This window comes from Natator depressus, chromosome 19, assembly GCF_965152275.1.
Source record: "Natator depressus isolate rNatDep1 chromosome 19, rNatDep2.hap1, whole genome shotgun sequence".
NCBI lineage: Eukaryota > Metazoa > Chordata > Testudines > Cheloniidae > Natator > Natator depressus.
This window is the reverse complement of record NC_134252.1, coordinates 894,879-909,411: the sequence shown is the minus strand read 5'-3', so window position 1 is coordinate 909,411 and position 14,533 is coordinate 894,879. Positions and strand designations below refer to the sequence as shown.

At 46.9% G+C, this 14,533-nt stretch overlaps 1 protein-coding gene and 1 pseudogene across 8 annotated transcripts in view; one reads left to right on the top strand and one right to left on the bottom strand.

The window, feature by feature from the left end:
* Positions 1-14,533, bottom strand: part of INPP5B (inositol polyphosphate-5-phosphatase B) — a 47,507-nt gene that overhangs the window by 25,651 nt on the left and 7,323 nt on the right. The window contains exon 1 of one of the 8 annotated variants that reach the window (XM_074934242.1): positions 12,251-12,303. The exons of 6 other annotated variants lie outside the window; for them this stretch is intronic. Coding sequence is in view for 1 of the 2 variants with exons in the window: in XM_074934237.1 (XP_074790338.1) it covers positions 11,294-11,321 (28 nt within the window). In the remaining variant the exon portion in view is untranslated. Of the gene's footprint in view, positions 1-11,293; positions 11,376-12,250; positions 12,304-14,533 lie in introns of those variants that run through there. One more of the 8 variants, XM_074934237.1, reaches the window with a different exon arrangement.
* On the top strand, positions 3,728-3,820 carry LOC141974777 (U6 spliceosomal RNA; annotated as a pseudogene).

Below are 14,533 nucleotides of genomic sequence, written 5' to 3'. Positions count from 1 at the left end.
AATTGAAGATACGATGAGCTAGAACACATACAGAGTCTTGAGGAATAAAATTAACTGTTAAAATAAGACCAGGCACAAAAATAAAGATGCTTTGTGAACTCAGTTCAAGAAGAGTGTGCATGGCCCAAACTGTAAACAGGATTTGCAGCTAAATGGATTTAACAGCTAATTAGGCCTTTCCTATTAAAAGGTTGTAAAGATATATTTAAAGTACCGTCCCATGGCAGACCACAGCAATCTATTTGATATCCTAAGCTTGGACCTCTGCAGATCAAATCAAATTAGCTTTATCAATTGCAAACAATTATACTGACCTCAGCTAACACATCCTTTTGATTACAAAGGACCCAGTGTAGCAAAAAGAAAAGGAGAATGAAGTGAGCTGTAGCTCAAGAAAGCTTATGCCTAAATAAATTGGTTGGTCGCTACGGTGCCACAAGTCCTCCTTTGCTTTTGGCGAATACAGACTAACACGGCTGCTCCTCTGAAACCAGTGTAGCAAAGGGGACCCAAACGGAATCTCCAGCTCCAACTGAGAAAGGATAAAAAGTGAGCCTTGCTTAGTAAAAATCCAAGGTTGGTCACGTTGTTAGAGCAGCACGTCCAGGCTGGCAAATAAAGTGGCATAAAGCACACCAGCATTCCCCTTAGAAATCTTCCCTCAGCAGCTATGAACAGCTGAACTGTTCCAGTTGGACTGTACCTGCATCAGAGGCTGTATGTACTCCTGATCCAAACAAAGCACAATTCTAAGATGCAAGTCAGATGGAGTCACAGCCTCCCCTTCCTGCCAACTGACAGAAGAAACCGCCTTCTGCATAAATTAACTGTATGTCACCTCCGGCACCGTGGCTGGCAGAGGGCACATAAGGCCCTGGCCCAGCTAAACAGTCAATATGCATCTTGTATGTTCATGTTCTCCACTGCCCCTGCCATTAGCCAATCGGGGGTCAGGGATGAAAGCAATTGTTAGATCTGGATGATAAAAACAGCACAGGAAAACCTTGAAAAAGCAACTTTGTCAAAGGCCAATCACCCTCTCTGAGAATTCAGCATCCGGCTGAGGGGCCTTAATTCACACAAATGGAGATACTATGTTGCTATGCTTCAGAGATACCACAAGAATGTATTTGCAAAACAGCTGTGGTTGTGAACTGTTCAACACTAAGGTGCTTCTCTCAAATAAATATGCAAGGTCTTTCCACTGTCAAGCCTTAAAGTGAAAGTGTTTTAAACTTCAGACTTTTACAGGCACCATCTCTGACTGGCTATTCCAGATCTCCCTTCCCCATCCTCTTCTACTCTGTATCCCCATCCTCCCACCAGTGATAAAGCACACGCTAAAATAAATTCACAGCATTTTTACAGTAAGCGAGGGAACAAAAAAAAGAGGATATAAAACTGAAAAATGGAGAAGGTAAAAGAAGGAGGAATGCGAGTTATTCTGAAGCCAAGAATCTCAGTATCCATGAATTTGGTCAAAAAAGTACCCAGATCTGAGCATGGGTGTAGGAGCTGTGAATGCCCAAGTTCCAGTTCTGGCCTCTGAGTCTCTTCCTGTCTCACTACATCTCCATTTTACAAATGGACAAACTAGTACAGGGCTTCTCCATCATGGGGACTGAGGGTTGTGAGGATTCATTGTTTGTAACATGCCTCCTAAGTAGCAACAGGAAGTCACACCTTCCATCACAGCACAGAGAATGCTCTGCCCACTTCCAGTGGCAACTGAAAACAAAACTATACCCAGACCTATACATGTCTAATTATATTTCCCTGTTGTGTTACACTCAAGGGATCATTTTCAAAACACAATTTTATACATGAGTCTATGCTGGCAAAGGAGAAGCCCCAATCTGCCCATGTCATGCTCTGCAGAGCGCAAATGGCTTAATTTGCTAGCAGTTCTGACTTTGAGCATTGTACCTCTAGTTATGTCTTGTGTGGGCTCTGTGTACAAACAGCCCTTGCTTTCTCTTTCCAGCCTGACATGCAGTGTGGCTTTGCCAATGGCCACATCTTCAGATGGTGAGATACAGCCATGAGAGGGGCTTCTGAGATGCTTGATCAAAAGTCAAAGCAGCCACTGTGACCTTGGGCAGGGACCCACAGCTCTAGCATAGGCATGGTTCATTCTGAAGACAGAAAGCCACAAACAGGGCCAGATCTAATTTCCATTGAAGTCAATGGGAGTTGGATCAGGTAAATAGGGACTTTCCAGTCATCTACCTAGGTACTTATGTAGCCCCATCACCATAATATCCAAGTGCCTCCCAAGAATTTAAAAACAGGAAGAGTAATCAGGGATAAAGACCACCCATAAGATTATCTGGAGGGAAGGATCCCTTGAAGAATCTGATAGACTGACATTATCCTGTGATAAGGCCTCATGATTGCCAGCAGCTAGAGACACCCCACCACCCCCACAATCTTACAGCAGTCAGGATGGAAAGTGCAACCAGGTCCAATTTCCCTGAGGCTTTTTCAGTCACAGCAAGATACAAACTGCTCATCTCTACGTCATTCTGGACAACATGACACTGCAGTTCAGATTCAAAACTCCCCTGTAGAACAGGAAGGTCACAGAAGACTGGATGCTCTAAGGCTGACCACAGAGAGAAGCAGCATACAGTCCTTGGGCCAAATGAGGAAGAGTATGCCAGGTCCCAACAGGTCTGCAGATAATGGGTTCAAGTCCCTTGGGGTTGACACCTTTTCTAGTAGTCACTGCATACCCCTAAACCCGTGCCTGCATGGCTAGCAGCTTGAGGTCACAGAGAACCACAGCCTCCAATTGATGAAAGCTTTAAACACCAACACAGCCATTCGATAGTCACTACGAAATCCAATGGGACACCTGGGAGTGTAAAGAGAAACAGGCTGAAGAAACAGAGTGCTGCAAGAATCCTGGTGGCCACTGGCCACCCATGTAAGGGCACAGTAAACAGCCTAGAAGTGCCACAGGCCTATCTGACCACCAGCACACGGAGAAGGAGGAGGACTACCCCTGCCTGTGACACCTTCAAATGACAGACAGATCAGACTTGAGAAGAACTTTTCTTTGGTTATTATTTTTAAAAAATGACAAAGGCTGATTTTCTCTCCCCAGTAGCCATTTTCAGAGGGAAAGACTGCTTTCCAACATGGCTCAGGGACAATCAGAGCAACCGCAGAAATTCACTGGCTTCTATCTCCCTACAAGCTATCTGGAGTTCCCAGAGAGCAGCATTCTCATCTTGCCCCTTCTTGCCTTTGCCTTCCACCCCACAGACACACAGACCTTCACACTGACCACAGGGAACTAATCTCCCAGTACCTCCCTTATCAGAAACATCAATGTTAAATCCACAGGCACATATGGGCTTCACACATTCCAGACAATATTTTGTACTAGTGGTGCTTTTCCTTTTCAAATCACTTAGCAAACATTAACTAATCTTCACAACTCTCCTCCAAGACACATCAGTCATGTCCCTATTTAAAGTTGCCTGATTTTCAGGGTGCTGAGTCCTTCAAGAAGTCCTTCGTGAGACCAGACTTTCCATTTCCAATATTTATAAGATAAAGCCCGAACAGGAAGATATATGTGACAGAGGACCTAGGCTGTGTCAATAACTTATGTTTTATGGTGAGAGAATTTAATACAATAATTTTTAAAGGGTCACATCCTAGTTATGTGTGTCCAGCATGGGCTGAGACTAGGGCCTTGTCTATCAGTATAATTAAAGCAGTACAACTGCCTGAAAAATTGGAATGATACAGAGAAGATTAGCATGGCCCCTGCGCAAGGATGACATGCAAATTCATGTAACAGTTATATCAGTATACCTGGGAATGAGTGACAGGGAATTGAGCACCTGATGATTACCTGTTCTGTTCATTCCCTCTGGGGCACCTGGCATTGGCCACTGTCGGAAGACAGAATACTGGGCTGGATGGACCTTTGGTCTGACCCAGTATGGCCATTCTCATGTTCTTATTCTTGTACAGGAAGGGGAATAAGCTATTCTGATATAAGACACCTTTATACTGGTAAAATTGTCCACAGTAAGTTGCAGTGAAATAATTATTTTAGTTAAAAAAAAAAAAAGTCACCCCCTCTAACCTAATCAGTTGGACCAGTACAAAATCTATGCGTAGACCAGGCTATAGTGTATTCAGCCTGAGGTCATGAGCTAGTTCTGTAGAAAGGAATAATGGTTCAGATCACCAGCTGATTATCAGATTTCTCTTAGAAATGGAAATTACCTGGTCTTTTGACATACCAGCACTGGAGACAGGAAGGTTGGGAGTGGAGTGGGGGAATGTGCTCCCAGAGATAACTAGGAGACAAATCTGGACAAATGCACCACAAAACCAATGAATGCCTGAGATACATCAATGATATTTTCATCCTCTGGACAGAAGACAAACTCCTTCATAGATTTCCACCACAACTTCAAAAACCCGTCCCTTAAACTCTCTGGAACACTCCCACTCTAACCTCAACTTCCTGGACACCATGATCAGTTTAAACAATGGTACCTTACAGAGAACTATTGTGACAAAGCTCTGTCCTTGCCTCCGTGGGTCCCGCGTTTCCTGGCGGATTTTGCTAGCCTCAGAGGCTCACTGTGACCCTGCACGTAACCCTTCTCTCTCTAGAGACAAGGGCACAGTCTACTGAGCCATTTTCATCATAAGCCAGCGAGGGAGGTGAGGAGAAGTTATCCTTCCTTGCACAGTCTCCGTTGTCTCCCAGTCTCAGTGATTAATCAGGGGGCAAAGGTGGGGGGGGAGCCCGGGCCCACCCTCTACTCCGGGCTCCAGCCCAGGGACCCTAATAGTATCAGCTATGGTAGCTGACCTTTTAGAAACATGACATGTACAATTCCCTGGGCTACTTCCCCCACAGCAGCCCTCACTTCCTCAAGCTCCACTTCACCCTTACCTCAGGGTCTCCTTCCTTGTGCCTGACATGGTGTGTACTACTCAGCCTCTCCAACAGCGCAACTTCCTCCCACAGCTCCTGACATGCACACCCACCTGACTGACTGGGAGGCTTTTAACTAATTTCAGCCAGACCCTGATTGGCTTCAGGTGTCCCAATCAACCTAGCCTTCTCCCTGCCTTCTGGAAAGTTCTTAATTGGCCCCAGGTGTCTTAATTGACCTGGAGCAGCTGCCATTTCACTTATCCTGGTACCAGGGATTTGTTTAGCCTGGAGCTAACATATCTATCTCCCACTACTTTTCTATAGCCATCTGGCCTTGCCCCGTCACACTATATACAAGAAACCCATGGATCACCACACCTAAGTTTCAGAGTAGCAACCGTGTTAGTCTGTATCTGTAAAAAAAAAAAAAAGGAGTACTTGTGGCACTTTAGAGACTAACAAATTTATTAGAGCATAAGCTTTCATGAACTACAGCTCACTTCATCGGATGCATTCAGTGGGAAATATAGTGGGGAGATTTTATATACACAGAGAACATGAAACAATGGGTGTTACCCTACAGACTGTAACAAGAGTGACCAGGAAAGGTGAGCTATTACCAGCAGGAGAGCGGGGGGGCGGGGGAGGGGTGACACCTTTTGTAGTGATAATCAAGGTGGGCCATTTCCAGCACTTTACAAGAACAGTAGGAGGGGAAATAAACAAGGGGCAATAGTTTTACTTTGTGTAATGACACATCCACTCCCAGTCTCTATTCAAGCCTAAGTTAATTGTATCCAGTTTGCAAATTAATTCCAATTCAGCAGTCTCTCATTGGAGTCTGTTTTTGAAGTTTTTTTTGTTGAAGAATTGCAACTTTTAGGTCTGTAATCGAGTGACCAAAGAGATTGAAGTGTTCTCCAACTGGTTTTTGAATGTTATAATTCTTGATGTCTGATTTGTGTCCATTTATTCTTTTACGTAGAGACTGTCCAGTTTGACCAATGTACATGGCAGAGGGGCATTGCTGGCACATGATGGCATAAATCACATTGGTAGATGCGCAGGCGAACGAACCTCTGATAGTGTGGCTGATGTGATTAGGCCCTCTGATGGTGTCCCCTGAATAGATATGTGGACACAGTTGGCAACGGGCTTTGTTGCACGGATAGGTTCCTGGGTTAGCGTTTTTGTTGTGTGGTTGCTGGTGAGTATTTGCTTCAGGTTGGGGGGCTCTCTGTAAGCAAGGACTGGCCTGTCTCCCAAGATCTGTGAGAGTGATGGGTCATCCTTCGGGATAGGTTGTAGATCCTTGATGATGCATTGGAGAGGTTTTAGTTGGGGGCTGAAGGTGATGTCTGGTGGCGTTCTGTTATTTTCTTTGTTGGGCCTATCCTGTAGTAGGTGACTTCTGGGTACTCTTCTGGCTCTGTCAATCTGTTTCTTCACTTCAGCAGGTGGGTATTGTAGTTGTAAGAACGCTTGATAGAGATCTTGTAGGTGTTTGTCTCTGTCTGAGGGGTTGGAGCAAATACAGTTGTATCGTAGAGCTTGGCTGTAGACAATGGAGAAATCTTTTATATACAGCCAGGCACTCAGATACCAGAGAACATGCTCTGAGGAGAAAGTCCAGGATACACACCTTAACACACTCAAAACCGCCTTTACCAAAAAAGGACATTCCACCAGAGAAGTAGATCGCATCATGGAACAGGCCACCCAAATACCCAGAGAGAACCTGCTTCAATATAGAAATAAAACCCCCTCCAACCACACACTCCGAGTTGTCACCTACCACCCCACATTGGAACCCATATGGGGTACCATGGAACAACTGCAACCCATTTCTGTGGAGACCCCATCCTGAAAAAAATCTTTCCTGAACCGTCTCTTCTGACCTTCAAACTCCCCAACCTCATCATTAGAAGCAAGCTCCCCACAGATCAGCACACACCAACTCAAAGCGGCACCGGACTCTGCTAGAACAACAGATACAAAACCTACAGACCCAATGAGCAACACCCCCCAACACACCTGTCAAGATCCATGGGTCCTACACATGCCTATCAAAACATGTGGTGTACCTCATCCACTATGTGCCCCAGTAACAACTATGTGGGTGAAGCGAATCACTATGCTCTCGAATGAATTCACGCAGGAAAATGATAAAAGACAAAACCACCGATGAAGTGAGCTGTAGGTCACGAAAGCTTATACTCAAATAAATTGGTTAGTCTCTAAGGTGCCACAAGTCCTCCTTTTCTTTTTTCACCAATAGAAGTTGGTCCAATACAAGATATTACCTCTCCCACCTTGTCTCTCTGGGAGATAACAGTCATTTGACCATTTTCCCAGCCAGGAGTTCTGATAAAAGACTCTTTTGTAAATGTTAAGGAAACCTCACCCTAATGGCTTAATAGACTCTAACACCTCTGACACAAAAATGAGAGAGGCACCTCTGAACATGCAAGCTGACCCAAGTTACAAGGACTTGCAAAGAGAATCCAGGACACAGCAAGGGAGACGGTATCAGGATAGGGCAATGCTGATAAACGGACCACAGCATATTCAGAGAGAATTGCTATTTGCTTTTCTTTTTCTTCTGTAACAGCTGAGAAAGCCGTATTTAGTTTACAGAGTAACAGCTGTGTTAGTCTGTATTCGCAAAAAGAAAAGGAGTACTTGTGGCACCTTAGAGACTAACCAATTTAAGTGAGCTGTAGCTCACGAAAGCTTATGCTCAAATAAATTGGTTAGTCTCTAAGGTGCCACAAGTGCTCCTTTTCTTTTTGTATTTAGTTTAGTTTATGAGAAGTGTCAATCTAAATGAGTTAAGCAAACAGTTTTTCTTTTAATTCTATTTTCTCTCTTTTTAATAAATCTTGTTTCTGTTAACAGTCTCTGTGGTCTGGATAACCTCAAGCAGGTGTCCTTGGGAAAAGAGGTTTCAGAGTGGTAGTCGTGTTAGTCTGTATCAGCAAAAAGAAAAGGAGTACTTGTGGCACCTTAGAGACTAACAAATTTATTTGAGCAAAAGCTTTCGTGGGCTAAAGCCCACTTCATCAGATGCATGCAGTGAAAAATACAGTAGGAAGATACAGATATAGATATACACACACACACACACACACACAGAGAACATGAAAAAATGGGGGTTGCCATACCAACTCTAACGAGACTAATCGATTAAGGTGGGCTATTATCAGCAGGAGAAAAAAAACTTTTGTAGTGATAATCAGGATGGCCCATTTCAAACAGTTGACAAGAAGGTGTGAGTAACAGTAGGGGGGAAATTAGCATGAGGAAATAGTTTTTAGTTTGTGTAATGACTCATCCATTCTCATTCTTTATTCAAGCCTAATTTAATGGTGTCCAGTTTGCAAATTAATTCCAGTTCTGCAGTTTCTCATTGGGAATCTGTTTTTGAAGTTTTCTTGTTGAATAATTGCAACTTTTAGGTCTGTAATTGAGTGTCCAGGGAGGTTGAAGTGTTCTCCGACTGGTTTTTGAATGTTATAATTCTTGATGTCCGATTTGTGTCCATTTATTCTTTTGCATAGAGACTGTCTGGTTTGGCCAGTGTACATGGCAGAGGGGCATTGCTCACATTGAAATGGGCCAGCCTGATTATCACTACAAAAGTTTTTTTTCTCCTGCTGATAATAGCCCACCTTAATCAATTAGTCTCGTTAGAGTTGGTATGGCAACCCCATTTTTTCATGTTCTCTGTATGGATATATCTATATCTTCTACTGTATTTTCCATTGCATGCATCTGATGAGGTGGGCTTTAGTCCATGAAAGCTTATGCTCAAATAAATTTGTTAGTCTCTAAGGTGCCATAAGTACTCCTCGTTCTTGGGAAGACAGAAACCCATAACCTCAAAGGAGAGGTACTGAAGGGTAAAGAGTTTCAAGAACTAACAACCCCCTCTTGGGCCAGGTCTATGCCATAAATGTTTGCTGGCGTAGCTACGTCAGGTGCATGATGAGATGTGATTTGCCAGCACAGCTATGCTGGTCACAAAAGTCCCTAGTATAGACGCAGTTATACCGGCAAAACTGAGCTGTACTGGCAAAGGCACAGTTTTACCAATATACGTTGTGTCCACACTAGAAGCGCTTTGCTGGTCTAGTATATCAATACAATTCTATTGGCAAAGCCTTCCAAACGTAGGCCTGGCATCAGTCTCTGTCAAGAGGCATCTCCAAAGGTGTCTTGTGTTGCTATCAGGATGCAACAGAAAAACACAAGGGAAAAAGCCGCATGAGCTGGCAGTGGTGTTGGTCACTTTTTTGTTTGTTTTAAAAGCCCACTCTATCCAGGCTCCCTTTATACAAAGGGCAAGCTGGCACAAATCCAGTTCCCTCCTTCTTTACACTTACTGACACAGACAGGTTTTAATCAGTTGTATTTCACAATATCAGCTGTAAACTCAGCATAACCAGGGCACTATAAAAGTCTAATTCCCTGTGGCGATACTTTCATAAGTTAGCCTCCACCAGTTTGCACAGAGCCTGTAACTCCCATCCACTGCTCTGTCAGGGGCAGACTATGCTACTATTTTAAGATTCTATATTTGTGACAAAGAAATCCCAAGTACACTGAAATACTGTGCTAATCGAGCTGAAACTGCCTCTGGTTGGCAAGTCACAGGCTTCATTTCAAGGTTTGATACTAATTGAAGGAGGCACTCTGAGGGTTTTACATGCTCATTTAAGCAACGCCTTGAGCTAGAAGTGGGATGTGGTTCCTCGACTAATTTTGCAAAAGTACCTCTGTGCTGACCTATATGAGCCTGTTACTCTTCTTGGCCTCTGCATCCACAGACAACAGAAAACTTGCCAGACAATGGTACTTCTATGTTGCAAATAAATATCTACAAGGATTGAGGAAAATCAAACGTATTTTATCTGTAACCTGATGCAAATTCAAATGCAAGGTCCAAAGAGCGGACCTTCCAGCATCGTGTATACAGGGATGTGTTCAAACTGACACACAGGAAGTCAACATCACCACATAACTAACAGAGGTAACATGATTAGGGCCCATGTCTCCTATGAAAAAATCCCTACGAAACATCTCTTTGGTAGACTTGTGTTAGACACATGGCTAGGCACTGTGACCTAGGTAATGCAGTGATAGGTACTGTACACATACCTGACAAACTAAGGCATTCCGCTACACATAACAGGAAGTCCTATCATTTCTGTCTGTGCTGAACCAAGGTTTCCCATTCTGAACTTCAGAATAATTTCTGAAACTGTACACAGGTCTAGGAAGAGTTAATGTCAGTCACTGGTAGCACATTGACCACCAGGGGAAATAAAACAACATGCACACTGGATAGGCTGTGATCCAGAAAGGATGCAAAGAGAGCACGACATGCTCCTTATAAGATGAGCATGGATATCTTGGGTTGTGAGTGTATTACACTGATCTCATACTGCAACTTCAGAGCTTTTTATCTCTTTTCAAATAGTGAGAGATACGGCTGTTTGCCTATCAGATTGTTGTGCAATCACCTCAGCAGCCCTGAGGGAACCACACAGTTTCTAATATCTTATACCTACTACAATAGTCTGAATTTTAGAATGGTGACATATATATATATATTCAAGTAGTAATTCACTTCATCAGCAGGTTCTTTAATAAGATTTATTCAGACACACACTGGCTGTGCACTAGTGCCTGTACAAGTTTCAATCTGAATTTGTTTCATCAGCCTTATTACAATGATCCAGGAACCACATGTGCATCTTCATGCTCAGAGCATTCTCTAGTGAACTTTTATTAATACATCATAAAGACACAAAGCAGCGCCTTCCTTCCTGCTCCCCAAACCGCTGACGGGGATTACTTCATCCAGCACGCAGATGCAGCCATTTCTGGGGTGGGTATGTCAGATGCTGCAAAGGGATGCTTCCCCTGAACTAAGCAGCAGCCACAATTGCTCTTTATCCAGGGAGTTGCCCCTCCGTGCAGGACCGAGACGCAGCTGCCTCTGGGGTAGGGCATGACAGCTGTTTATATAGATTAGAAGGGGAGAGGAATCCTGCACCCCACTGAAACTGCAGGGGGATTCAGTGAACCAGAACGGAGCCCCAGGGGGCCGGGGGAAGGGGCCTGGGGGGGGGGGGGAAGGGGCCTGGGGGGGGGCGGGAAGGGATCACAGCGTTCCCAGCCTGACTGGGCCAAAGAGACAGGGACCAGCCCCCCGCAGCGCCCCCCACCAGGCAGCCCCATCCCCCAGCACCCCGCCCCCATCGGGCTCCCACCTCCCTCATCCTCCTCAGCATCCCTCCGCCTCCGGCCCGGCGACCCCGGCGCACCCGCACCCAGCACGATCCCTGCGCCTCCCACCACCCCGGCCCCTACCTCCGCGGAGCCACCCGGCCGCGGCCATGGCCCTCAGCTCAGCCTCCTCCGGGCCCCGCTCACGGCGGGCGGGCCTCCCCCGGCTCCCCCTCCCGGCCCCGCCCCTCCAATCACCAAGCCCCGCCTCCGGGCCCCGCCCACGGCGGGCCGACCGCCCCCAGCCCCGCCTCCGGGCCCCGCCCCTCCAATCATCAAGCCCCGCCTCCGAGCCCCACCCACGGCGGGCCGACCGCCCCCAGCCCCGCCTCCATGCCCCGCCCCTCCAATCACCACCCTCCAAAAACCCGCCATTTCCCCTTCACACTCGTCCCGCTCTCACCCCCTTCTGCCCCCGTCTCCACGCCCTTCCCCACCGTGCCCGTGGAACGCTGCGGAGAGAAACCTCAGAGCGCCCGTGTCGGGCCCCCCCCTGCGCCCCCCGGGCCGGGCAGCGCGCCTCAGAGCGCCCGCGTCGGGCCCCCGCCCGCGCCCCCCGGGCCGGGCAGCGCGCCTCAGAGCGCCCGCGCCGGGCTCCGCGCGCCTTCCACACCCGCCAACACACCCCAGGGCGCCCGCGCCGGGCTCCCCCCACCCCTGCGACCCCCGTCGCGGGCCAGAGTGCCCGTGTCGGGCCCCCCCCTGCGCCCCCCGGGCCGGGCAGCGCGCCTCAGAGCGCCCGCGTCGGGCCCCCGCCCGCGCCCCCCGGGCCGGGCAGCGCGCCTCAGAGCGCCCGCGCCGGGCTCCGCGCGCCTTCCACACCCGCCAACACACCCCAGGGCGCCCGCGCCGGGCTCCCCCCACCCCTGCGACCCCCGTCGCGGGCCAGAGTGCCCGCGACGGGCCCCCCCTTCGCCCCCCGGCCGGCCAGCGCGCCTCAGAGCGCCCGCGCCGGGCTCCGCGCGCCTTCCACACCCGCCAACACACCCAGGGCGCCCGCGCCGGGCTGTCTGCGTGAGCCCCCCACTTTCTGTACTTCACCTTGCTCCACAGCAGCCCTGGTGACCTGGGTCTGTGCCGAGGAAGCTGAGCCGGGGTCCCCGAGGCGTTGGGGCCCACGGGCAGTATCTCCAGGGGGCAGTCAGACCTGGCGCCCAGAGGGCACTAAAACAGCGTCTCTGAAGGAGGCCGCATCCGTCCGCAGCGGGGACTGGCAGGGACCTCTGCTCTATGCATGATTGAAGGGCAGCATGATTCCCAGGAATTGGCCCTGCAGGTTAAATATATACTGCCTGAAACCCATGTGCAGGCCTAAAGACTCCCACCTTGAGAAAAATATCCAGAGGGTTCTTACTTGGTGCAGATATTAACTGCTCATTTGAGAGCTTCCAGCTGTACCTGTGACAGCAAACATACAACTCGATCCAATGCAGGTTGCAACTAGCATTATATAACCATGAAACTCACTTAGCGTCCAATTCAACTGCCCTTGAACTCAATGGCAAATTGGATCAGCCCTTAGTACTCCTGGCTTCCCTAGTATCCCTTGCACACCAAGCACTGTCTGCGCCCCAAATGCCATTAATCTCGCCTTGGACCCAATCATACCCTGAGCAGTCATGCCAGCCTTCATAACCTAATATCCCTGCTATACCAGATCTCAAAACACAGGATCCGATGATTTAAACCCTAGAAGCCATTTTACCTTTCCTGCTCCCTTTGACATTCCCTGCATGGCTACATTATTCTTTACATCTCAAGACAGAATTTATTGTCCATTGAAGAGTGATAGTTATTCTGGAGGAGGGTACTCCAGTTATTAGGAAGAGGCAGGTAATAGTTATGGGGGATTCAATCATTAGAAACATAGCTGGGTTTGCGATGACCGGGAGAACCACATGGTGACTTGCCTGCCTGGTGCAAAGGTTGCGGATCTCTCGAGACATCTAGATAGACTTTTGAGTAGTGCTGGGGAGGAGCCAGTGGTCATGGTATACGTAGGTACCAATGACATAGGAAAGGATAGGAGAGAGGTCCTGGAGGCCAAATTTAGGCTGCTAGGTAAGAAATTGAAGTTCAGGACCTCCATAGTACCATTTTATGAAATGTTTCCAGTTCCAAGCGCAGGGCCAGTTAGGCAGAACTACAGGGTTTCAATGTGTGGATGAGATGATTGTGTAGGGAGGAGGGGTTTAGATTTATTAGAAACTGGGGAAACTTTTGGGAAAGGGAGAGCCTATACAGGAAGGATGGGCTCCACTAAACCAAAATGGAACCAGATTGGCACTTAAAATTAAAAAGGCCATACAGCAGTTTTTAAACGAAGGGCTAGAGGAAAGCCGACAGGTGCGGAAGAGCACATGGTTCGGACAGTGACATTCCTTAAGGGGAAGATCTATTAATGGAGATTCTCTATGTCCTAGTAAGAAGGAGAGGATGGAAGATGATAATATATGGGTAGGATCTGATGAGAAACAGTCAAATGAAAAAGATTCCTATTCAATTACATCATGTAATGGCAGACAGCTAAAAAGTGACAAGTTTTTAAAGTGCTTATATACAAATGCTAGAAGTTTAAATAATAAGATGCGTGAACTAGAGAGCCTCTAGAGGATATTGATTTAATAGGTATCATAGAAACTTGGCGGAATGAGGATAATTAATGGGACACAGTAATACCAGGGTACAAAATATATTGAAAGGACAGAACAGGTTGTGCTGGTGGGGGAGTGGCACTATATGTGAAAGAAAGCGTAGAATCAAATGAAGTAAAAATCTTAAATGAACCAAACGGTACCACAGAATCTCTATGGATAGTAATTCCATGCTCTAATATAAGAATATAGCAATAGGGATATATTACTGACCATCTGACCGGGATGGTAATAGTGACTGTGAAATGATCAGAGAGATTAGAGAGGCTATTAAAATAAATCAATAATAATGGGGGATTTCAACTATCCCCATATTGACTGGGTACATGTCACCTCAGGACAGGATGTAGAGATAAAGTTTCTTGACACCTTAAATGACTGCTTCTTGGAGTAGCTAGTCCTGGAACCCACAAGAGTAGAGGCAATTCTTGATTTAGTCCTAAGTGGAGCACAGGATCTGGCCCAAGAGGTGAATATATGGGGACCACTTGGTAATAGTGACCATAATATAATTAAATTTAACATCCCTGTGGCGGGGAAAACACCGCAGCGGCCCAACACTGTAGCATTTAATTTCAGAAAGGGGAACTACACAAAAATGAGGAAGTTAGTTAAATAGAAATTAAAAGGTACAGTGCTAAAAATGAAATCCCTGCAAGCTGTACAGAAA